At 33.0% G+C, this 25,601-nt stretch overlaps 1 protein-coding gene across 4 annotated transcripts; it reads right to left on the bottom strand.

Moving 5' to 3' along the window:
- Positions 1 to 1,465: 1,465 nt before the first annotated feature.
- Positions 1,466 to 25,566, bottom strand: LOC114337138 (uncharacterized). 4 transcript variants are annotated; one of them, XM_028287772.2, is made up of 7 exons: positions 25,471 to 25,566; positions 21,622 to 21,828; positions 17,039 to 17,308; positions 15,637 to 15,976; positions 9,847 to 10,280; positions 4,026 to 4,469; positions 1,466 to 1,761 (listed from the first exon to the last, which is right to left on the bottom strand). In XM_028287772.2, the coding sequence occupies exons 2-6, from the start codon at positions 21,647 to 21,649 to the stop codon at positions 4,051 to 4,053; spliced, it is 1,491 nt and encodes a 496-aa protein (XP_028143573.1). In that variant the 5' UTR covers positions 21,650 to 21,828; positions 25,471 to 25,566; the 3' UTR covers positions 1,466 to 1,761; positions 4,026 to 4,050. The 4 variants fall into 4 exon arrangements, with proteins under 4 accessions (XP_028143573.1, XP_028143365.2, XP_028143502.1 ...); XM_028287564.2 differs by lacking the exon at positions 25,471 to 25,566 and adding an exon at positions 24,625 to 25,310; XM_028287701.2 differs by lacking the exon at positions 25,471 to 25,566 and adding an exon at positions 24,026 to 24,141.
- Between the last annotated feature and the right edge of the window lie 35 nt (positions 25,567 to 25,601).

The raw sequence follows: 25,601 nt of genomic DNA, 5'->3' as shown, positions 1-25,601 counted from the left end.
AGATTTATCGGAAAGCGAAATAAGAAATGCGTCAAAAATGATAAAAAATAACAGAGCAATTGGCTCTAGAGACATACCTAAAGAACTGCTAAAACACCCCCCTTCTACCTTAATATAAGAATTAAGGTAAATATTTAACAAATGCAACAGAGGAATCAAAAAAGACCCAAATGATTATAGGGGAATATGCGTCACATCTTCTGTGGATAGGTTGAACACGCGCCAACTCGCAACTTTTAATGACAAACATTTTCAAATCAAAATGTATACCGGCTAATTCGTAACTTTTCTACTACCTGACCCGGCCAACTCGAAACTTTCTACAGGTGAATTCGAAACAGTACCATAAATGTTTTTCACTTTTCTACTTTCTTTAAGTAAAATTTAAAATCATTTACCACCAATAACCTACACCAACGTTCACTAATTACGAAATCTGTTATAAGAATTTCAGCCATTTTAACCAAATTTATTTGGATATTCTCTAATAACTCTTACAAGATACAATACATAAATGATGAATACCTTTTACACCACCTTCAAAGATGGTAGTTTATACAGGAACATATATGGAATACCGGTAATAGATTATCAACATAGTTAAGAACTATTAAAAAATGAAAGTTAAAAATTCACCTGTAGTTGATGGGTTATCGAAAAACTACCTGAGGGCCAGAGTTGTCAGTTGGCCTGTAATTAGGATGGGGGATTAAAATAGTTACGAATTCACCGGGACCCGATAGGTTGTATGGAAAAATCGTTAAAAATCGGAAAATCTACTCTGAGGCAGTAAGAAAATTAGCACTAAGAAAATTCATTAATACGGAGTAGAAATTACTCAGATTATGTTCCATCTCACTCTTAATAAAGAAAGTTACGACTGGAAAGTATTTAACCACATTCAATGTAAATAATTTTATGAAACTGAAAAGGAAATAAATTACTACTACATTGTTTGATTTGCTTGTCTGGATAATGTTCAGAAGAAATGCGTTCAATGTGCTTCCCCGTTTAGGATTTTGTCCTCTTCAGGGTTTGAGGTGAATGTTTAGTGTTGGCAGCAAAAGCAAACAGTCCGAAAAACACACTAGGGCAAGCGCCGTGTCCTGGTGTTCTTGGATCCTGGGTTATGCCGGACGGTGGTGTCCAGAAGGCCAGAAGTCAACAGAGAAGAAAGTTTGATGGATTGTTGTTGGTTCCATAGACATTTACGTGTACTGTCCGTGCTTTGCTCTCGACCAGTCTCCCTAGAAACCATTGTACAACGACAGGCGAACCTGCGTCCCTCGTCGGCGGTCAGGAGGTGGCTTTGAGCGCAGCGTGGACAGTGTGCGTTCGAGTGGAGAAAATAGTTGCGGCTATTTTCTTGGGACGAACAGGTATAATTGTGCAATGAAGTTGGGAAACCGCAAAAAACCAACTTCTCCCTGTTCGGAGGAAATAAATAATTAAAACAACAATACTCTTTATCTTAAACATATTTATCACAAGTTATAAAAATAAATATAACAACGATTGTTTTCTTAATAATATTCCATTTTGCGTATTAATTCGACTGTTACTGTACACATTTGTATTCTGGTAGTTCAACAATGATTTTCGTAATATTTTAATATTATTCCAGTAGTTTTCATCTTCTCAAACTCTGGTATTAGAATTTTAACTTATACATCTCAGGTTTTGATATTCGTATATTTCTTCGGTCGATTTTTAATAATAGACCAGCTTATTCCATTCCATACATCACTAATTATTATTCACCTAAAATACATATATACTAAATTTACAATCAAGATGCAGTAGAAATAAACAAACCAAGACACGTTAAATGCTACTAGGAGCACTCCCGAATCATAATTTACAATGTATATACATTGTAAATCCCAAATCATGATTTCTAAAGTTGATACATTGTAAATTATGATTCGGGAGTGCTCGTCGTAGCATTTAATGTCTCTTGGTTTGTTTATTTCTACTGCATCTTGATTGTAAATTTAGTAAAGTATACATTATTTTCTCTCAAGTCCTTTGCACATCATGAATAACATTTTTATGTCGTCACAGTACATCAACGACTGCTTATAAATTCTCTAACGATAATAAATTTTAGAAAAAATAATTGTGACTTATATACCTCACATTCTTCAGCACTGTATTCTTGTATTCTCGATATTATTAATATTCCACTAATGTACTACTCGTCAAATATAGTTTGAGATTTGAACTTTTTGATATCTGGTTGTAATTACGATGCTACGATTAAAGCTCAATTTATCTTACGACGGCACGTGTACGACACGTTCCTTAGAACAATAGACGGCGCACGTCCACGTTGTCATCCCGTTCCGTTGTACGATAAACTAGCCAATGCTTGAAAATATTTGACAACGTCGTAGTTGCAGACGACACGTCAGAACGAAACAATTCTGAATCTTCTTCTTCTTCTTCTTTTTATATAGACATTCCTCTGTCTGTTTTTCAATGTGCCTCCAGTAAGTTGTCATTCCATCTTTTTCGTGGTCTTCCCACTGATCGTCTTCCTATTGGGGAACCGTCTCTCGCCGTCCTTACTACTCTATTTATTGTCATTCGGCTTATGTGGTCGTTTCATTCTACTCTTCTGCTTTTCACCCAGTTATTAATGTTGTCCACCTTGCATCTCCTTCGTATATCTGCACTTCTAGCTCTATCCCACATCGTCTTACCATCGATTTTTCGCAATGTTTTCATCTCTGCTGTTTCTAGCATTCTTTTTGTCCTTTCTGTATCAGGTCGTGTTTCTGCCGCGTATGTCATTATTGGTCTGATGACTGTTTTGTAAATTCTGCCTTTCACTTCTTTTCCGATGTTTTTATTTTTCCATATTGTTTCATTCAGGCAACCTGCGGCTCTGTTTGCTTTATTCACCTGATCTTCCACTTCTGTTTCGAGCTTTCCGTAGCTGCATAGTGTGCTGCCTAGATATTTAAACTCCATGACTTGTTCTATTATTTGACCCTCCATCTCTAATTTACACCTTATTAGATCTGCTATTATAACCATGCATTTAGTCTTTTTTGGGGAAATTAACATGTTAAATTTTCTAGCGGTTATATTAAATTCGTGCAGCATACGTTGTAAATCATCTTCACTTTGAGAGATTAGTATTGCGTCGTCTGCATAGCAGATTATTTTAAGTTGTTTTTCTCCCATTTAGTATCCTTTTTTTGTTCTTACTTTTTTTATTATTTCGTTCATGATCAGGTTGAACAACAGAGGACTCAGGGAATCTCCCTGTCTTATCCCATTGCCAGCTTCAATTGGATCAGTTAGTCCTTCATCTACTTTTACTTTTATTGTGTTGTTCTGGTAGATATTTTCGATCGTTTTAATTATTCCTAGAGGTACCTCTCTTGTGTATAATAAATGGATAACGTCCTTTAATTAGACCCTGTCGAATGCCTTCTTAAGGTCCACAAAACATAAGTATGCCGGTTTGTTGTATTCTAACGATTTTTCTTGAATCTGCCTCATTATAAATATAGCGTCGGTGCATGATCTTCCCGACCTAAAACCTTGTTGTTCTTCTGCTAATGTTATAATTTTATTCAGTTTGTTTGTTATCACTTTGGTCGTTAATTTTAGTGTTGTGTTTAATAAATTAATTGCTCTGTAATTCTCCGGGTCCGATTTTTCTCCCTTTTTGAAGAGAGGTATTAGGATGCTTGATCTCCATTCTTGTGGTATTCTGTTTTGTTCTATTATTTTTTGGATTAGTTTTAATAATTGCTTGGTCAGGTCTTGTCCTCCATACTTTAGTAGTTCATTCGATATTCTGTCCTCTCCTGGCGATTTTCTATTTTTTAATTTCCTTAATGCTTCCGTTACCTCTGCTTCTTCAATATTTGTTTCTTCGTTTGTTGTCACTTCAGGTCTGAATCAAGGTCTATAAACCGCGATAACATCGTACTTTTAATATCATTTTTGAAAAGAATAAATATTGCTTTTCATCAAATATAATTTATTTCTACGTAAAATGTTATTACCTTTAAAAAGAAACAACTCCACCAACTAGTCGTCTTCGTCGTTGATCCCAGCTTTTGAAAATTCGTTATAAAGTTCCTTCATAGAGTCAGACGACTCTTCATCGCTATCGCTGAAAATAATATACTCCGTATCATTTTCTTCAATTTCGTTAACATCAATCTCTTCTTTCAAACAATCCGCGAAACAAACATCTAGCTTTTGCTTTGACGTTTCAACTTCGAAGAGCCGGCACTTTTCCAGAATTTGTTCATCGGCCATAACAATTCTTTCCATAAGTACGTCGCAATAGGGGCAATATATCCGTGAATGTTCTTCTTCGATTTGCTTATGCGCCAGGGATTTACAATAAGGACATTTGTACTCGGCTACCACGAATATCGGCATCATCGAAATGCAGCAACGGCTGTCTACGTGAGGAGGAAAACATACCGGACCTAAGATCTGTGTTATTGTGTTAAGAAAAAATGTTGGAATTCAATATTGGAACTTCAAATGGAAACGTTTTTCCAGAACATTGAAATTTGGCAACAGAGCATAGAGGTCCTATAAGAATATCTGTTTGTGATTGTTTATACAGTATGGTGCAAATGAAAGGAATAAATTCGTTATTTCGTAAACCGGCGATGTTAAGGAAAAATCCCGAAACAGGTCGATTTCTATTTTTAAATTACAATATTTTGGCATATATACTGACCAAAAATGTGGTGACCAAAAAATGTTTTCAACGAAAACTTTTCGTTTATAAATTTGCAAAAGTCTGTGTGTTATTGCGTTGCCGCTCTTGCAATACTTAGAGCAGATGTATCGATGGATTCCTATGTAGTTTTGTTTTCTGAATCCAAATCTGAAAACGGCATTTCGATATCTCTAACCGTCTTCGAGATAATCGACCTCAAAATCTAAAATGTGACGTCACAATCCGGTTATTTCCTACCACGCACTAAACGTCAGCTGAAATCTTTGATTAGGAAGTAGGCTGCTTTTTTAATCTGAATTTGTTAAGCAAAGCAAATGTTATTATTTACATTTGAGTTTGACACTTCGTGAATGTCAAACTAAATTTTAAATTATTTGATGTTGTTCTGAAGCTATTTTCTTGTGGCATTTTTATAATCAAGTATATTCAAATGGGAAATAAGCCACAATTTTACCTAAAAATGATTTTATTAACGTTTCGACGCCCAAGTCGGGTGTCGTTGTCAAAATAGTATTATTTTGTATTTTGACAACGACACCCGACTTGGGCGTCGAAACGTTAATAAAATCATTTTTAGGTAAAATTGTGGCTTATTTCCCATTTGAATATACTTGATTTTAAATTATTTAGCTATTAATAAAATATAAATGACATTTTATAAAAATACAATTTGAATATATTTTGAAAGCAATAATACATATTATACTATATTAATAATGAATCAGTAGAAACGATTATATTTAAATTTGGTAAATTATAACTCCACTCGACCAGCGCACGACCACACAACTCGAAACACAAGTACGCAAATACGGTTGCGTGAAGCGTGGCGCAAAGTCGTGGAATTTACGAGACTCGCTCGGTCTGTAGATCCAAGTAAAGTTCATCAGTAAAAAGTATCTTTATCATGTATGTATTATTTATTTTACAATATTGGAAAATTGTTATTTAAAATGTGGTTTGGAATAAAAAAATATGTTCTGATATATGAAATTACATCCTTCTAATGGAAAAAAATATTTGACGAATTTTCTCAAATTATGGATACCAACATCATTTTCATTTATAACTCTTGTATTTTTAATTTGACGAAGAAAAGTTATTCTTCATAAAAATCTCTTCTTGGTCTATGATTTATGATGCAACCATCATGAATCAAATTTTATTAATTTTATACGAGGTATGTAAAAAAATATGAATTTCGAGTAAAGTATCTTTATAGTTCACAACATTTAAATTAGAATGATATACTTGCACATTAAAACATAATTTTTAATTCTAAACACCATTTCTATAGCAATTTTCTATATTATGAATTTAAATACATAGTATATAAACAAAGTTTTCGTTATGATAATGCTCGCATTTTCAGCTTGTTTTTAATTAATTTAATTGACAAAAAAAACGAATGTATGTAATTTATTTAACTCCAAATACATTTTACTGTTGTCAAAAAACAGAAATAAATGTTTATTTCACCAATAAACATTGGTTTTCGCTTAAATTCAATGTCCAAGCCAACCACCTGCCTTTTTTAAGTTTGAACATTTAATTTAAACGAAAAGCAATATTTATTTGTGAAATAAACATTTTTTCTTATTTCGGACAGCAGTAAAATGTATTTTGAATTAAATAAATTACATATATACATTCTTTTTATTGTCAATTAATATAATTAAAAAAAATGTTGTCCACCCTGTATAAATAATTATGTCAATGTGTATATTGCTGAATAGAGAATTTAGTACCCTTTCAAATGAGCTATCACACGACCCCTAGTCCCATTTAAAAAAATAATCGATTACGTCATCACTTCCAGACGGATGAGGTCACTAATATGGTATATATGCCAAAAAATCAGAATTTAAAAACAAAAATCGACCTGTTTCGGAATTTTTTCTTAGAGTCGCCAGATTACGAAATTTCGAATTTATTCCTTTCATTTGCACCATACTGTACCGGGTGTCCACTTATATTTTCCCCCATTTTAACTGCCTATATCTTCTAAACGGTTCAAGATAGAAATATGCGGTTTTCGCTGAAATGTTTTATTTTAGTAAAAGTTTTGTCTGAATGGATTGAATTTTTTACATCGCTTTCAAATACGAAATAAAAAATGGCGGATTTTTGAAAAAAACTTTGTTGACTTTTTTTGAATGGAACACCCAGTATATTTTTTTGTAAATTTAAAGAAAGGTCATTCACATATCCAGCGATATAAAGTTTTTCAAAATCGGTTGTCAAATCACTGATTAATTAATTTTTAAAATGAGGGGTGCAACGTGGATATCACATACCTAAATAACATAACTGAGCAAAATGATATTATGTTATGTGATTTCCACATTGCATCTCTCATTTTAAAAATTAATTGCTCAGTCATTTGGCAACCGATTTTAAAAAATTTTATATCGCTGGAGAGGTAAATAACCGTTTTTTCAAGACACATAAAAATATACTGAGTGTTTTAATAAAAAAAGACAACAACGTTTTTTTTTTCAAAAATCCGCCATATTTTATTTAAAAGCGATGTAAAAAATGGCCATTTACCTAAAACTTGAAAAAACGGTCATTTATCCAGCGATATAAAAAATTTTAAAATCGGTTGTCAAATGATTGAGCAATTAACTTTTAAAATGAGAGGTGCAACGTGGAAATCACATACCTAAGTATGTGATATCCACGTTGCACCTCTCATTTTAAAAATTAATTACTAGTGATTTGACAACCGATTTTGAAAAACTTTATATCGCTAGATAGGTGAATGACCTTTCTTTCAATTTACAAAAGAATATACTGGGTGTTCCATTAAAAAAAAGTCAACAAAGTTCTTTTCAAAAATCCGCCATTTTTTATTTCGTATTTGAAAGCGATATAAAAAATTCCATCCATTCAGACAAAACTTTTACTAAAATAAAACATTTAAGTGAAAACCGCATATTTCTATCTTGAGCCGTTTAGAAGTTATAGGCAGTTAAAATGGGGGAAAATATAAGTGGACACCCGGTATAATATGCTTTCTGTTGGTATTCTAAAAACTTTTCCAAGAAAAATACCTTATCTTAGAGCAATTGTTGTTCCATTTAAAATTTTATTCTTCCCGCTAATTATAAATAGGCTATATTTGACAGATCGACAGTGAAATAAGTTCAAATAAATATGACCATGGTTTCCAATAAAAAATAAAGATGACCAAATCGTCCTATCTACGCTGTAGTAGAGGTGCAGTTTGGACAATACGCATATAACAAGTATTGACCTTTTCATGATCATTTTTCAGTGCGTAACAAATGATAGGAAAAAGGGTAAGTCCGTGATAATACACATTTATGACATTTATTCTAACATGACATTTTAGTTAAATCTGACAGTTGTCACATTTTATTTTCAATTTGGAATAAAAACAAATCAAATGTGTTTCTCGCATTTATAAAATGGTATTTTCTTTGATTTGTATAGTCTTATAAATTATACAGATTATATTTGTAATATTATTATCTAATAAAAAAAATATTTTTTTATTATGGCGCCATCTATCGACAACTAGAATAACTAGAATAAATGTTATAAAAATGTCACCGACGAAATGTAATCACCGACGTGCCTTTTTTCTGTCACATACAATTTAATGCGTTAGAAAGAAATCGAAAAACTGTGACGCACTGAAAGATGATCATGAGAAAAAGAATAGTAAGAAATTAACGCACCACCTTAAACACCTTAAAAATTGGTCATTTTTAATGTCTCGAATTTCCTAAACCTGTTGTCCGATTTAAGTGATTTCTTTAACATGTTTATAACCTTCTTCTTTAATAATATAGCTATAATAATATTGTTGCTAAACAGGTAAATTGTCATTGTATACAGGGTGTACCAATCAAACTGTGATTTTTTCTCAAAGTTCGCATCACCCGGAGAAATATTCTAGCATTTATAAAATACTGAAATGAAAACCCAACTATAGCCGTATGTTTTCTTAACATTCTGTTTTTTATTCATTCGCTTATGTTGGATAATAAAAAGGTTAGGTACTTTAACAACTAGCCTTGTTTTTCGTCAATACAGGTTGTTTTTAAATAAGTATGGCAAACTTTAAGGGGTAATTCTGCATGAAAAAATAATGACAGTTTGCTTTACAAACGTATATCCCCAAGTGCTTCGTTTCCGAGATAGGGGATGATAAAATTTTTCTTACAAACTGACGATTTATATATTGCTCTAAAACCGGTTGAGATGTGCAAATGAAATTTGGTGGGTAGTTATTGTGCATTTTTTGACATAAAATTAAGAATTTTATGTTCACCATTGGCGCACATAAGGGTCATATTTCTCTTATGCGCGCCAATGGTGAATATTAAATTCCTAATTGTATATCAAAAAATGTGCAATTACTACCTCTTAAAACCCACCAAATTTCATTTGCATATTTTAACCGGTTTAGAGCAATAAATGAATCGTTAGTTTTGTAAGAACGATTTCAACACCTCGTATATCGAAAACGAAGCATTTGCGGACATACGATTATAAAGCAAACTGTCATTATTTTTTCATGCAGAATTACCCCTTAAAGTTTGCCATACTTATTTAAAAACAACCTGTATTGACGAAAAACAAGCCTAGTTGTTAAAGCACCTAACTTTTTTATTATCCAACATAAGCGAATGAATCAAAAACAGCATGTTAAGAAAACATGAGGCTATAGTTGGGCTTTAATTTCAGTATTTTATAAATGCTAGAATATTCCACAAGGTCACGCGAACTTTGAGAAAAAACCAGTTTGATTGGTACACCCGGTATATATCGGCAATTTATCTGTCTAGCAACAATATTATTACATCGATATTGTTAAGGAATAAGGCTATAACATATTAAAAAAATCACTTAAATCGGACAACAGGTTTAAGAAATTCGAGACATCAAAAATGACTCATTTTTAAGGTGATGCGGTAATTTCTTGGAGAAGTGTATCAAGTGTACAATCAGGCAAAGCAATGAAAAATGAATATGGCGTTTTGGTTAACATTTTTTGTATAATGATATACACCTCATCAAGATGCATCTTAACTTACCAAATAAACATACCATAAAAACACTTATAACATAAAATGTATCAAAAAGGATATTGTCTCCACACCACACACAATCCAAAGGCTCCGGATACTCCAATTCGTTCGCTATTGTCATAACTTCGATCATGCTGTCAATAAACGTTTTGCCAACATTAGCCTTTGGCAAAATATTCTTCGCTACCATCTCTTTGAGGAAAAAATTCTGGATGAAGATACTCCTCATTTGAAAATCGCTCAGTTTGGTCTCTTTTCTTTTATTAAACAGACGTGTCATCCGTTCTATGGCCAATTTGATCGTTACTAAGTAGTGGAGGATAATGAAGGGTTTTATGTCGTATGTTTTAACAGTTGGTATTACTGAGAATACCATTTCGGACAATTGCGCTACTAAACGTAAAGTTTTCAGTTGTGTCGTCGACAGTGTGTCATAGTTGAGGTTGCTAGGCAGACCCAGCCAAGGGAAACGTTTTTCTTTGATACATACTATCCTAAAATAAAAATTATATGTTGAAAAAAGGATCAGTTTGTATTGTATATACAGAATGTTTCTAAATAAGTATGACAAACTTTAAGGGGTAATTTTATATGACAAAATAATGCCAGTTTGCTTAATAAACATATATCTGCAAATGCTTCGTTTCGGAGATACAGGGGGTTGAAATTTTTCTTTCTAACTGCCAATTTATTTGTTGGCTAAGACGGGTTGAGCTATGAAAATGAAATTTGGTGGGTTTAAAGAGGTAGTTATTGCGCCTTTTTTGACATACCAATAAAATTTTGTATTCATCATTGGCGCGCATACGGGTAATGGTCTGAATTTTTTAAAGAAAAAAATAGTACGTCACTGAGATAATTCCAACTAAAAATTATTTTTGGATTCCTCGTTTAATTTATGATGTTTTTTATATATAACGTTTTTATGTAATAAAATAAACATCCTAACGCGTATTTTTCATTTTTTTAATACATTATCAAGAACTATCTAATACAATAATACCAAACTAGAGCAATAATAGAAAATAACACTAATAAGGTTCAAACTAGGCTAAAAGCTACAACAAATGTTCAAAATAACCTCTTTCAGAGGTGACAGAAGAATTTTATATTCATCATTGGCGCGCGTATGGGTAGTGGTCTGAATTTCTTTTCAAGGAAAAATAGTACGCCACTGAGTTATGTCAAATTAAAAATCATTTTTGAATTTCTCGTATAATTTGTAACAAAAACTATATCTTATCTTTTTTTCATATGTTCGTTTTTATACAAAAAAATAAAACATTTTAACGATTACAAAGTATTTGAAGTAAGTTTCTATGCATATTTATGGAAACCTCATGGAAACTACCTCGAATACTTTGTAAGCGTTAAAATGTATTATTTTTTGTTTAAAAACGGCGCGTCATATAAAAAAAGACAAGATATATTTTTTGTTACAAATTATACGAGAAATTCAAAAATAATTTTTAATTTGACACATCTCAGTGGCGTACTATTTTTTCCTTGAAAATAAATTCAGACCATTACCCATACGCGCGCGAATGATGAATATAAAATTCTTCTGCCACCAACCAGTGAAAGAGGTCATTTTGAACATTATGTTATAGCTTTGTGCCTAGTTGAAATCGTATTAGTGTTATTTTCTGTTATTGTTCTAGTTTAGTATTATGTATTGCAGTGGTGTAGTGGAGCCGGAGCGGTCCGGAGCGTCGCTCCGGCACAGCTTTTGAAGGGGGAGCCTCCGGCTACGATTTTTTCAATCGAATTTTTTATATAGGACAAAAATAGATCTGAAATTGTTTTATTTAGAAAATATTGTTTTGTCCTTTACTAAGTAATTTTTACACGTTAGTTATCGTGGTTAATCAGTTAAGGCATACGCAGCTACGATTAGGTAGTTCGTAATTGTAAGCGCAAAAGTTGAGCGAGCGACTGGCAGACGGGATAGTTGATGGATAGACATCTCAGCGGTCCGCGCCCAGCACTACCGTGTCCGTGTCACCACAACCCTCCCCCCACCACGGAAGGAGGAATAGCCACAACAATATTGAAATATTGTGTCCTTCTTATCTCTCGCCTCTCCCCCTCGATTTCTCTCTAGCTCACTCGACGCTCCGATCACCCGCGCCCCGCCCGAGGAGCGGTAGCGGAGCGAGCTGGCCCTGTACACTGTAGACTGGAGCGATACACACGGCAGTGAGAGCGGCAACAGACTGAGTCGCCGGAGTCGCTTCCCCCACCACTGAAATCCACTCCGTAGCTACTGCGCATCTCCAGCCCACCCGGCCATGCTAATCCTGCTCAGTTGTAGTTGCGTCTCGTCTGCTTTGCATAGTGCACGTGCACTGTATATTTAGTGTTTCTGCTCCAATTATTACGTTACGTGTCGCGGATACCTACTGGAAGAGGTGAAATAGTTGTGTTATCTTTGCCCAACGTCCAAATCTGTTGACATAAGCTACCTGTAGTATCGCTATGGATAACTCTAAACCTAAACAAAAAACTTTAACCTCATTTTTTAGTGCGTCGGTGAAACGTGAACTAAACACGTTAGGCCTACCTAAAGGAACCAAGCAAGATAAATCCAATGTTGTTTCGGTTGATGAATTAGCGATTGGAAACTCTTTAAATAAAAACGAACAAATAAGTAAACCCAGCACATCAACGAATAAGGAAAAAGAAACAAAATGGCCTGACGTTTGGACAGAAGAGATGTGGACTCGTAAGAAGGAAACTTATCCTTGGATAGATTGCAAAGGTAAATTAGGCTGCAAAGTTTGTTTTGAAGTCACAACTATGGGTGCTTTTAAGAAAGAACACGTTTCTTTAAGTCATGAGTGGCGCACATTTCAAGTTAGCTGTTACGGCTCAAACCGAACTAACCAGCTCAAATCACTTAGAAAAAAAATTATAGAGCACAAACAGTCCAAAGCACATAGTACTGCTCAGGCCATTGTTGAATCCTCTCATAAAAATCCTATTACGCAATTAGTTGATTCTGCAAATACAGCTCACATGGAATCAACTAAAGCTATTTTTAGGTCAGCTTACTACATAGCTAAGAACGACCGACCATATAACGATCATTTCGGTTTATTAGAACTTCAAAAACTAAATGGAGTAGATATCGGTGTAGGCCTTCATTCAAGATACAGTGCTGTAGAAATTATTGATCATATATCAAAAGAGATGAAGTTAAGAATATTGAATAAGGTTAAGGAAGTTTCTGGGAAAATTTCTATCATTATTGATGAATCCACCAGCATAAGTTCAAAGTCAGTACTCATAATTTATTTGAAGTGTGAAATAAGTAAAGAAAAGTCCCCTAACATTTTGTTCTTAGATCTAGTTGAACTTCCTGATCAAAGGGCCGAATCTGTTTTTAACAGTACACTTAAGTGCCTTGAACAATATGGGTTTGACAATGGTTATTTAAAACAGAACTTAGTTTCTTTCACAAGTGACGGGGCTAGTGTTATGTTAGGGAAACACTCAGGAGTGGCAAAGAGGTTTTCAACTTTGTACCCTGATATAATCGTTTGGCACTGTTTAAATCACAGATTGGAATTGGCTATTGGGGACGCAGTCAGCGAAGTGGCCGGAGTGAATCATTTCCAGATATTTATGGACAAACTGTACTCGCTGTACAGCGCCTCTCCAAAAAACAAGCGTGAGTTAAAAGACTGTGCACAAGAACTTGACATTCAGATGAACAAAATCGGAAGAGTGTTGAGCACAAGATGGGTAGCCAGTAGCTTTCGTACCGTTTCGGCTGTGTGGTTTGGCTTTCAAGCTTTGGCAAACCATTTCTCTAAAGCCATAAACGATCCTGACAGAACATCGACTGAAAAAAGCAAATATAGTGGTTTATTAAATAGGCTAACATCTCAGAGTTTTCTACTAAACTTGGCCTTTATGTTTGACATTCTTGCTGAATTGGCTTTGTTATCAGAGAGCTTAGAGAATAGAAACACTTCTATTGTGTATGCAGACAAACTGATAAACAGATCCGTAAGATATTTAGAGCACTTAAAGGAGAAGCCAGGCACGAAAGTTCTGGAAGCACAAATCGCCATAAAAGAAGGAAATTTTGCATCAGTTGTGTTAAAAACTAATCCAAAAATTGTATCGTTCAATGGACAGCAACTTATTTCTAGTGTTATAAATAACCTAAAGCAAAGAATGTTTGTCACCACATTTGATGGGGAAGCCCAATATGAAGATCTTATAAACTCTTTTAAAGTATTAGAACCTGAGTATTGGCCAACCTGCATTCCACCAAGTTTTGGTCAAACTCAAGTAGAGCAACTGTGCAAGAGATTTAAATTGAACGTCAACAAAGCTGTCTCTGCCTACAGAGACTATTTGGACAACAGCCGACAAGTGCCTGATGGATTGCAAGAACTGTTAAACTGCACTAAAATAATACCTTGCAGCTCAGCTGATTGTGAACGGGGTTTCAGTTGTATGAACAATATGGTTACACCATCAAGAAACGCTTTGACTGTTGCTCATGTATCATCATTGATGTTCATAAAAATCCAAGGTCCACCTCTCCAAGAATGGCAGCCTGAGACGTACGTCACTAAATGGCTGAGGAGCCACCGGTCTGCAGACGATTCCAGGACAAGAGTTGCAGAAAACCCAAAAAAGAACGCAAAGAAGGATGCATTTTGGCACTTACTTTGAGTATGTATGTTATAATTAATCTGATGTATTTATTATATGTATTTTGTTAAATACACAAGTTATTTGTACTGTATGTAGTTTTTTCAAATAATTCTTAATTTTTTTGGCACAGATTATAATGTTTGTGTGTGTTAAATAATAAAAAATATATATACTAATGTAACTTGTGGGTGTATTTTTTCACAATAATAAATTAATACTACTGAAAATGAAAACTTAGTCATTTACAATATTTGCCTAACTTACACCAGTGTTTTTTTAATTTTTGTCAGCAAGGCTTCCAACTTAAATTATAGAGTTTTTAAGGTAGATTATTATGGTTTGATACCTTAAAAACAGTTTTTAAGGTATCAAACTGTAATAATCTACCTTAAGAAAGTCTTACCATATTTTAAAGTTAAAATTATTCTTTGGAGGAGAATGTGTAGGAGGCCCTACTGTAACTACTATCACTCTAAAAGATCATTAATTAGTTTAATTATTAAACTTTTCAAAACATTTGCCAAAGGGCCTTAAAACTCACGATTTGGGTAGTAGGCTAATTTTCAAAAATTTTCCGGTAGAGGTATAGCTCCGGCACAGCTAATTTTACCACTACACCACTGATGTATTGTATAATTGTATTAGATAGTTGTTGATAATGTATTAATGAAATGAAAAATACGCGCTAAGATGAATATTTTTTGCATAAAAACGGTGCATCATATGAAAATAATGCAAGAGAGGTATTTGATCATAAATTAACCGTGGAATTTAAAAATATTTTTTAATTTGGAATATTTCAGTGGCGTACTATTTATTTCTTTAAAAAAATTTAGACCATTACCCGTATGTGTGCCAATGATAAATACAAAATTCTTATTTGTATGTCAAAAAATGCGCAATAACTACCTCTTAAAACCTATCAAATTTCATTTTCATAGCTCAACCGGTGTTACGAGCAATAAATAAATTGGTAGCATGAAAAAAATTCAACGCCCCGTATCTAGGAAACGAAGCATTTGCGGATATATGTTTCTAGAGCAAATTGTCATTATTTTTTAAATGTAGAATTACCCCTTAAAGTTTGTCATACTTATTTAGAAACACCCTGTATATTATATTTTGTTGTAAAAAGTGTAAGTTGAAAAAAAAGATCAGTTGTTTCGTAAGTCTTACCTTAAAGTTTCGAAACAGTCCCAATAATCCTCCATACTATCACTTTGGTTATTCCACAACAAATCAAATGGCTTTAACTGCACATTATGATAAACAAAGACATTCACGTAAGACCTCGATTTGGAAAAACTTTGCAGATCCCATGGATATGCGATAATAACTAACAAAATATAAGTTTTTGTGAAGAAAAATCCATGGGTTCGATACTTTTCCATGTCATTCTTTAATGATACGATGTTTTTCGTGGTGCAGATTTTGTTGTCCTTCACTTCGACTGTCAGTTCTGTTAAAATTCCGGGGAGGGACAATACATATACTTTATTTTCTATGTAGTGTAGGCCTAAAATGAATTATTTTAATTTTAAACTGAGTAATACCTGTTTTTGTAGTAGTAGTAAAAAACTACTACTACAAAAAACCGTCAACCGTCATCAGTCATTGTCTGGATCAGACCATCTTTTCTACAAACCAAATTTAGATGCATAGTTAACAGAGAAAGAAACGAAAGACAACAAAGAACAAACAAACTGGACCTGGAAAAACTGAAGATTCAGAAATCTAAAGAGAAGTTTGAGAAAGACGTCGCAAATGAGTTAAGGACGCTAGAACTGCACTCCATAGAGGGCAAATGGAGTAATATGATAATAGCAGTACCTACTGACAGCAGCAGCGTCCACCCTGGGAAACAAGGAGAGAAGAGGAGCATGGTTTCATGACGAATGCAGACAAGCAATAGAGGAAAGAAATGAAGCACACAAAATGTATATAACAAGAAGAACACGGGAAAGACGAACATCATTTGAGGTCAAGAAACAAGATATGTAGAAATAAAAAGAGAGCCTATGAAAATGGAAAAAAGTTAAAATGGAAGAAAATTTCAAAAACAACAAAATTAGAGGGGCTTACGAATACATAAAAAAGATAAAAAGTGAGTATAAACCTCAAACAAGTCTATGCAAAGATGAAAGTGGACAAATAATCAGTGACCAACAGAAAGTCACAGAACCCTGGAAGCATTATTTTCAGACCGTACTTGGAACACAAGTAGATATGGAAGATGAAATGGATACGAACCACGTAGAAGAAAATGAAGTAGAAGCTCCAACCACAGAGGAAGTTGTCGAAGCTATTAAGGCCCAGAAAAACAATAAAGCCCCGGGAGTTGACGAAATACCAGCACAACTTGTTTTGCCTCCACCCTTGTTTGAGGACAAACAAGGGTGGAGGCAAAAAATAAAGGTGGCCGAGGCTCAACTTGGGCTGTAGTGCCGTAGAAGAAGAAGAATACCTGTTTTTGGCAGGAAATAATATCCTTGTGATGTTTAACAAACTAATACATGAATGAGACAAACATTCTACATACATGAGGCAAATGTTTTACATGCATCCATAATATTCTTACCTGTTATGTAATAGTTCTGAATGTATACAACAGAGCAGTCAAAAACATCTCCCATTTTATTAATTCCAAAAATAATCAGCACTCCCTGTTTAGCAACCAATATAAACGTCTTCTCATTGTACTCGAAAACGCTAATTTTTTCAACTTTCACCTTATCCTTTTCTGTTAAAAATGAACATTCTTTGACGAAAACGGCTTCTGATGTGTTTAAATATGTGACATTTACAACGTTCATTTGACCTTCTATGTCTGAGTAGAATAATCCACCTCCTACGAAATACAACAAATTATAGTGGGGGATTCTACTAAATCGATAATTTTTGCTTTTTGCAAAAATTATAGATGGTAATAGTTTCGCTTTTTCAATTTTACATAATATTTGACTAGCTAGAAATTGAAAATTTATTTATTTTTTTTTAACAAAAAAGCATTAATTGGGAAAACTCTGCCCTGCTAAGTACTAAAAACGTCCTAACTGACAATATTAGACTTTTGAGAAAAAGCAATATTTATAGTTAATACTGTGCCATCATCATTTTAAAAAGCAGACTTTTCCTTTTTGCACATTAGTAGTTAATTAGGATTAAATTTTGTTTTCATTTACAGGCAATCACTAAAACAACCCCAAGTTTGACATTTGATAGATAGGACTTTTTAACTAAGTACCTATTAATAATGTATAGGTTATTTAGAATTCTTAATTTGTCAGCTATAGTATGGTATAGTTAGACCCAAACCCAGACATCCAAAGTGAAAGTTATCCTCCAACACCAAATTGTTCTATATGGTCCATATAATGTTCAGAAAAAAGTCACACCATTTTGAACGTCGGGTTTGAGGGGGGAGAGGGGGAGAAATCTGTAAATTCGTAGTTTTTTACGTTTTTCGTCAATATTTCTAAAACTAAGCGGTTTAGCATGAACAAACCTCTACACAAAATTGTTCTACATTAAATTTGAAATAAAAAAGGCCCTATGCATAACCCTTCTAAAATGAACGGTTCCAAAGTTACGGAGGTAGTATAGTATAATTGATCCAAAAAAGGCCTAACCCAGAAATCCAAAGTAAAAGTTTTCCTTCAACACCAAATTGTTCTATATGGTCCACATATTGTTCAGTAAAAAGTTACACCATTTTGAGCGTCCGGTTTGGGGGGGAGATGGGGGAGAAGTCGGTAAATTAGTAGTTTTTTTAAGTTTTTCGTCAATATTTATAGAACTATGCTTTAGCGTAAGGAATGTTCTATAGAAAAATGTTCTACATAAAATTTAAAACAAAAAAGGTTCTATACATAATTGTTATAAAATCAACGGTTCCAGAGTTACGGAGGGTGAAAAGTGGAGGTTTTCGATACTTTTTATATTTACCGATTTCTCCCCCCTCTCCCCCCCAAACCCGACGCTCAAAATGGTGTGACTTTTTTCTGAACATTATGTGGACCATATAGAACAATTTGGTGTTGGAGGATAACTTTCACTTTGGATGTCTGGGTTTTTGGTATAGTTATATCATAAATATTGCCCAAAAAATATAAAAAGTATCGAAAACCTCGACTTTTCACCCTCCGTAACTCTGGAACCGTTGATTTTATAACAATTATGTATAGAATATTTTTTGTTTTAAATTTCATGTAGAATATTTTTGCATATAACATTGTTTACGCTAAAGCATAGTTCTAGAAATATTGACGAAACACGTAAAAAAACTACTAATTTACCGGCTTCTCTCCCATCTCCCTCCCAAACCGGACGCTCAAAATGGTGTAACTTTTTACTGAACAATATGTGGACCATATAGAACATTTTGGTGTTGGAGGAAAACTTTTATTTTGGATGTTTGGGTTAGGCCTTTTTTTGGACCAGTTATACTATACTACCTCCGTAACTTTGGAACCATTCATTTTAGAAAGATTATGCATAGGGCCTTTTTATTTAAAATTTAATATAGAACAATTTTGTATAGAGGGTTGTTCATGCTAAACCGGATAGTTTTAGACATATTGGCGAAAAACTTAAAAAACTACGAATTTACCGATTTCTCCCCCCTCTCCCCCCCAAACCCGACGCTCAAAATGGTGTGACTTTTTTCTGGACATTGTGTGGACCATATAGAACAATTTGGTGTTAAAGGATAACTTTCACTTTGGATGTCTGGGTTATGCCATCTTTTGGATCAACTATACTATACTACTAGGACTTTTTTAGTTTAAATATGAATGACACTTAAAATTTTTACAGTGCTGCTAATAGTATGCGGTATACATCGGGGGTGTGATCTACGTGAAGGATTTGCACAAAATAATGAAATTCAAGAAAATTCTTGTATAAAAAATATTTATTTGCAAGTAATAAACATTTCGTGCAAAATAATGAAACACAAGAAAACTCTTGTAGAGAAAAAATATTTATTCACAAGTAATAAACATGTGGAGCAAAATAAATGTAAAACGAAATGAAAGTAAATCTACCAGGCCATTTTATATGAAAAGAGGGCTTGATATTTGCGCATACCCTGGGAAAATATCTTACAATAAGTTTTTGTATGTAGTTCTGTAATTATTCTTTTATGTTTGTATTATTCTGATGTGTTTATTATTTTAATCATTTATTCTTGTTAAGGTGTAGCTTGTAAAACTTTTGTAAATGGATGCCGTAAATAAATAAATACATAAAAGATCACAGTGTTATTTGCATAAGAGTAAAGAAACTAAATTTGGCTAAAGTTTATATTGTATATTCCTAAATAGTAATAGTAGGTATAAATGTTTATTAGTGCTTAGTAATAAACATTTCGTCTAGAAAGATGCACATTATTGTGTGCAAACCCTTCTGAGAAAATAATATGGTGATGAGCCCACATGTATACAGTACCAACAAAAACAATCTTTATAAAATGAATAAAACGCGTAAGTCAGAAGAATTATTATTTTAATTTTACAACTTAATACTTTGTCATATCAATTTACTATTTTAGTTTGGAATAAGCTACACAATTGGCTATTTCTCAACTAAAATAGCAAATTGATATGACAAATTACATTATTATTATTAAGTATTAATTTGCAAAATTAAAATACTTAATAATTCTTATGATTTATGCGTTTCATTCACTTTGAAAAAGCTTTTTTTGTCGGCATTGTAATAAAATACAGCTTATATTTCTGTATTTATTTATAAATTATTAAATAATTTAATTCAATGTCCGGAACTTTTAAGTAAAATAAGCTTTAATATTCCACAGCATAGACTAAGATCTTTTGAACTTTTTCATATAAACTTTTATGTTACCAATTATGCTTACAATAATCCATTTGATAGGGCCTTAAGGTTTTTAAATAGTCACTGTGATATAGATCCTTTTAATTTAAGTTTAATTTAACCATGATTTATAGTAAACTCTAGAATTATTTCTAAGTATTGTATTTTAAATTGTAGTTATAAGATTAAAAATTAATATAATGTTATTATAGTGCTGTAATGGGGTGATCCCGTCAATATAATAAATAAAATAAAATAAATATATACTGCATCCCTCGGTAGACTGCAAGCTATAGAAGAAACGTGACGGTAGACCGCATACTATAGTAGCATCAATTTTACTAACTGCGTTTTCTCACTAGATAAGTTTATTTAAACGGCAAAACTATTACGTATTTCATATTTCAATAAATCAACAACAATTATCATATCCAAATATTTTTCAAATATCTGTTATGAGAAGCTATCGGGTATTCATTATGACTTACAGTAATTTTCCTTGTCATATATTATATTTCGTATAAGCGCTAGGTCAACACTGATTTCACCAACTGGAGGATTTCAATATGATTTACTTAGCCAAAAAGTCCTATCTTCACAATTTTGATGCAGATAGGACAACTTAACTAAGTAGTCAGCATATAGGACATTTATTCTAAGCACAACAGCTGTTAGTTGTAGAAAGGGCAAACAAATTTATGATTTTGTACGATTTGAGGTGGCAGAAAGGACTTTCTGACGAAGTAATAAGATGATAAATGTTTACTAGTAGTGGAATATAACATTACCACGAAAAAACGAAAATTGTAGATCGGACGTTTTTACTAAGCAAGGCAGAACAGTAAAAAATGGAATTTCTCTTTTTAATTCTTTCAACCCCTAAAACATAACTTACAGCCTTCATATTCGGCCTAGAAAACTTTATAATATGACTGAAATGTGTGCTAAATTTCGTTATGATCGGTTTAATAGTTTGTGCATAATATTTTTGCAATCTAAGATCCACGGTCCCCATAAAAATTGCAAATTTGCAAAATTATGCTGGGTCCAAAATAAGCACTTTAAATAGAGGAACATTTTTTACATCTAAAGTTATTTATGTTTTTACAGTTATAGTGGTGGGAGTTGTTATTTTGAACTTGCTGATTCACTTTTTGCTCGGCACCTGGAACAGCTATCCCCATCACCATAACTTTTTAAAATATCCTAGGTTTTCCTAGTTGACCGACTTTAATTTTTCAAAGAGTGTTTGAAAGCTTGAGCCTTTCTTTATATGTAAAAAAAAATCATAGTCCTGCCTGCATATACAAAAATAATATTACTTACCATTTTTACTGGTCCCGTGCCACTGCATATATGTAATTCTTGACAACGGTGTTCTGTATCTTCCTAAAAAGTCAGGACTGCTTTGTTTGCCTTCATCATACCTCCTTGACCTCAATCTCCAAGCCGTTATGTCTCCATTAAGATGTCCAACGAATATAACACATGTATTAATGCCTCTAACATTGATCAGATGACTCCAAGTAAATGCTAGATAATATTATTAGGTTTTATGAATTAAGTCATTTCAAATAACAAAAATAATAAAACTATGTAGATTAAAGACATAATAATTATAGAAACGCAAACATGATTCACTGTCCTATCAAGGAAATAAAAAATCAGATAATCAAATACTGAAATATGATTGCAAATGGACAAAATGTAACATAATAAGCTGAAGATATGGTAAAGAAAAATATGATGTCAAATCTATGATGAAAAAGGTTGAAAACCTGGAAGAATTTAGAAGTTATTGAATTACTTCTTAACTGTATCTATCCATAACAATGGTACGAGGAACCTGTCTAAAGGCTTCTACAATATACACTCACCGGCACAAAATTCCGCCACACAAAATTTTTGATTAAGTTTGACAATTTATAACTTTATTATTTGTACTCCGATTTTCAAGATTCTTGCACCAGTTTGTAGGTACATATATTGACATCTTTTGGTATTATTCCGGTAACACAAAAATTTTGCTTGCATGGCATTATACAGGGATGAATGGAAGCGTTGTATTGTCTCCTAACTTTAAAACATTCTGTGGAAAAATAGAAAAGCTGATTTTGTTTCATAGTCCTGTCATATTATCCCGGAGGCATCACTAAAATTTTGTTTTTTGAATTATCCGAATATCTCTTTTCTTGTAACAGCTGTACCATTTTTTGTAACTAAAAACACTGATTTGCTTATAAAATATAGGTTGGATTGATAAGATTAGAATGGCCTGCATGCTGCCCAGGTCTAAATCATATTGAGAATTTATGAGATGAATTAAAAAAACTTCCAGGATAATACAAAAGGAGTATGAAATAAAATCAGCCCTCCAATTTTTTCACAGAATGTTTTAAAGTTAGGAGAAAATACAACGCTTCCATTCACCCCCGTATAATGCCATCTAAGCAAAAAATTTTTGTTACTGGAATAATGAAAAACACCACCAATACATGTACCTACAAACTGATGCAAGAATTTTGAAAATAGGGGTAAAAATAATAAAGTTACAGATTTTCAAACAATCAAAAATTTTGGGTGGCGGAATTTTGTGCCGGTGAGTGTAGTTTTCATATGAAACAATATACTAAATTGCTTATGATACAAAACAAAAAACAATAAGCTAAGTACAGTGGAACCTCGATAACTCGGATTAATCGGGACCGCGGCCGATCCGGGTTATCGAAAATCCGAGATAGCCGGAGAATATGGTAAAAATTAATAAAATACGGTATACTTACAGATAAACTCCGTTAGAACTGAAATAACATGAAATATATTTATAGATACGCACAGTACCTACACATCAAAATTACTAAAAAAAAAACACCAAACACAAACGTAAGCAAACGGAAGCGAACAATAGAAGACACACAATACAGTCACAACGATGTAATGTTATTTAAGAACAGTGAAAACTAAAGACCATTGTTTATAAAAGAATTTTTTTAAATAGTCTTTCCTAAACAATGCTAAGACAGTTTGAAATCAAAAAGGAATAGGTACTACAGACAGGTGCCTGTTATTTCTGCGGCGTGTGCTATGAGTCATTTTTACTATCGTATAGTTCAAATTACACACATACACATTATCTCTCAAATATTATATTACATACATTTTTATTGTTGAAAGGTTTGTCTGATAATTAACTACATATTTTGATGGGAAATAAGCCACAATTAAATTGAAAAATAATTTTATTAACGTTTTGCGACGCCCAAATCGGGTCGTTGTCAAAATACAAAATATTGAAAATCAAAATGTTTATCTGATGAAAATCGGTCTGGGTTAGCCGGACTTCCGGGTTATCGGGGGCCGACTTATCGGGGTTCCACTGTAGTAGCAAAACCTGAAGATCTACCTCTTGGAACATATACTTTCGAAGGGGTAAGAGAGTTCATATTTCTAGGTTCACAAATCAACCAAAGTAATATAGTAACTGCAAAAAATTAACAGAGCACAAATAGAGCATTAAATGGGTTAAATAATCTTTTAACATTGAACATAATCGCAAAAAGAAAGAACATATTGATATACAGAACTAGATGAAGAATGTTTAGGCTGTTATAATGTAAAATCCTCAGACATAAAGGCTTGCAGGAAAACGGAGTAAGGCGTAGGTGAAATAATTTTGAGCTTTGCTGTCTTTGCTATCTACAATTTGCTGCCCTCCCCCACCATTTTTTACCTTTTTATCAAAATTTGCAGCCCCCTGTATTCTGCTGCACTGGGCTATACTGCTGTCCTCAATTAGAATGCGGTATCTGCAAAAAAATTGAAAATCGAGTTTTTGCTATATGTGGTTTCCTTGTGACCTTACTTCTGTGGTGCTAAGGCAAAACCCAATAGTTCAAAAAACATGATTTTGCAGCAGATGAGTTTAAAAGTTCGCAGTGTTGTTGTAATAGTGGACATATCGGACACTAATTTTATCATCTACTGGTTACATGGCTAAACGCATCCAGGGTTTTGTCATCATATTCTTCATCGCTCAATGTACATATTGTACATCGCTCAATGTACATAATCCACCCTGGTATTGGTAGGTTCATCAAAATAAGTAGGCTGCAGTGAAAGACGACTTACGCTTGTTAAGAGTACAGAATTGGAAACCAAATATAAGTAGGGGAAAGAATGGAAGCTGATCCCAGACCCAGAACAGGACAAGGCTTACTATGGTTTGTAGAACCAATGAGGATGAATGATACAAAACATGAACATAAAAGTAACTCAAACTTTTGAAGAAGTAAAAAACTATTTGATAAATTTAAGAACGTAAGGTACTACCTGAAGGCGTAACAGCACTTATTCTTCTTTTGTATTCCTCCAATTTTATATTATTTGCAAACCTATTAGCATCACTCCATTTAACTTTTTCATTTGCTATGGTTGATTGTGTAATGTTCGATATCATACAATATTTAACCTCTTCCAAATGGTTGAGATATTTCATATATATTTCTAAACTGTACAAATTGGTTAAAACTCCTAAAAAACACTCACTGTTGTCCGCCAAACCTTTAGGAGACCATTTCGCGCACAAAGGAACTGGGTCTAAGGGTTTTGTATTTTTTAAATTGCTAGATAACTCTACTTTCATCACAATTTCATAAATGTCTTCTTTTGGCAAATTAAAATAAAAACTGTTTATATCTATATCAACACAAAGACAAGGGCTAAAATCGGAGACTATTAAGGTATACTTTCTGCTCAAAAAATTAGGTAGTTCATTTGTAACTGAACCATTAAATGAAAGGACATAAAGGGCGACATCGTTTATGATAAAAAATCTATTATCGTCTGAATATTCACAAGCAAAATTTACTCCTACATGATTTGATAATTTAAATCGGTCCAATAGTTTTAATTGAAGGCACATTTTTTAAAATAATAATTTAAAAACCTAAATAAACATTAAGATGGAATGTGGAAAACAAATCACATAAACAAAGTTGATGGGGTTAATTTCTCACATTTTTTCTTCTTTTTCAGACGTTTTCTACCATGTCGAAAAATTTGAATAATAAAAACGAAATCAATTTTCTTTAAATAAATCATATTTATGTAGTAATTGGTTATCTATGGTGTATTTGAACGAAGGTGTATTTTATCTTATGTTTTTTTAATACTTACCTGTTTTGTTAACTTTTAATAATTCGATTTATCGAATGATATTCTTGAAGTTAATCATGAATAAAGATTCAGTGTAAAACTGGTTGCCTAAGTCGAAGGTATATATTGGTCTTAAAATTTTAAGTCGGCCT

Source organism: Diabrotica virgifera, chromosome 5 (assembly GCF_917563875.1).
Source record: "Diabrotica virgifera virgifera chromosome 5, PGI_DIABVI_V3a".
Classification (NCBI taxonomy): Eukaryota; Metazoa; Arthropoda; class Insecta; order Coleoptera; family Chrysomelidae; genus Diabrotica; species Diabrotica virgifera.
Note: the sequence above shows the minus strand (reverse complement) of the source record. Positions and strands in the feature narration are given on the sequence as shown.

Excerpts from the sequence above, each read along its gene's own strand:
- LOC114337138 (XM_028287564.2), bottom strand. The coding sequence starts at position 25,216 with ATGTGCCTTCAATTAAAACTATTGGACCGATTTAAATTATCAAATCAT. Across the intron at positions 17,309-21,621 it reads GCACGGGACCAGTAAAAATG|GAGGTGGATTATTCTACTCA; the intron begins GTAAGTAATATT and ends TGTATTTCGTAG. Across the intron at positions 15,977-17,038 it reads TCAGAACTATTACATAACAG|GCCTACACTACATAGAAAAT; the intron begins GTAAGAATATTA and ends AATTCATTTTAG.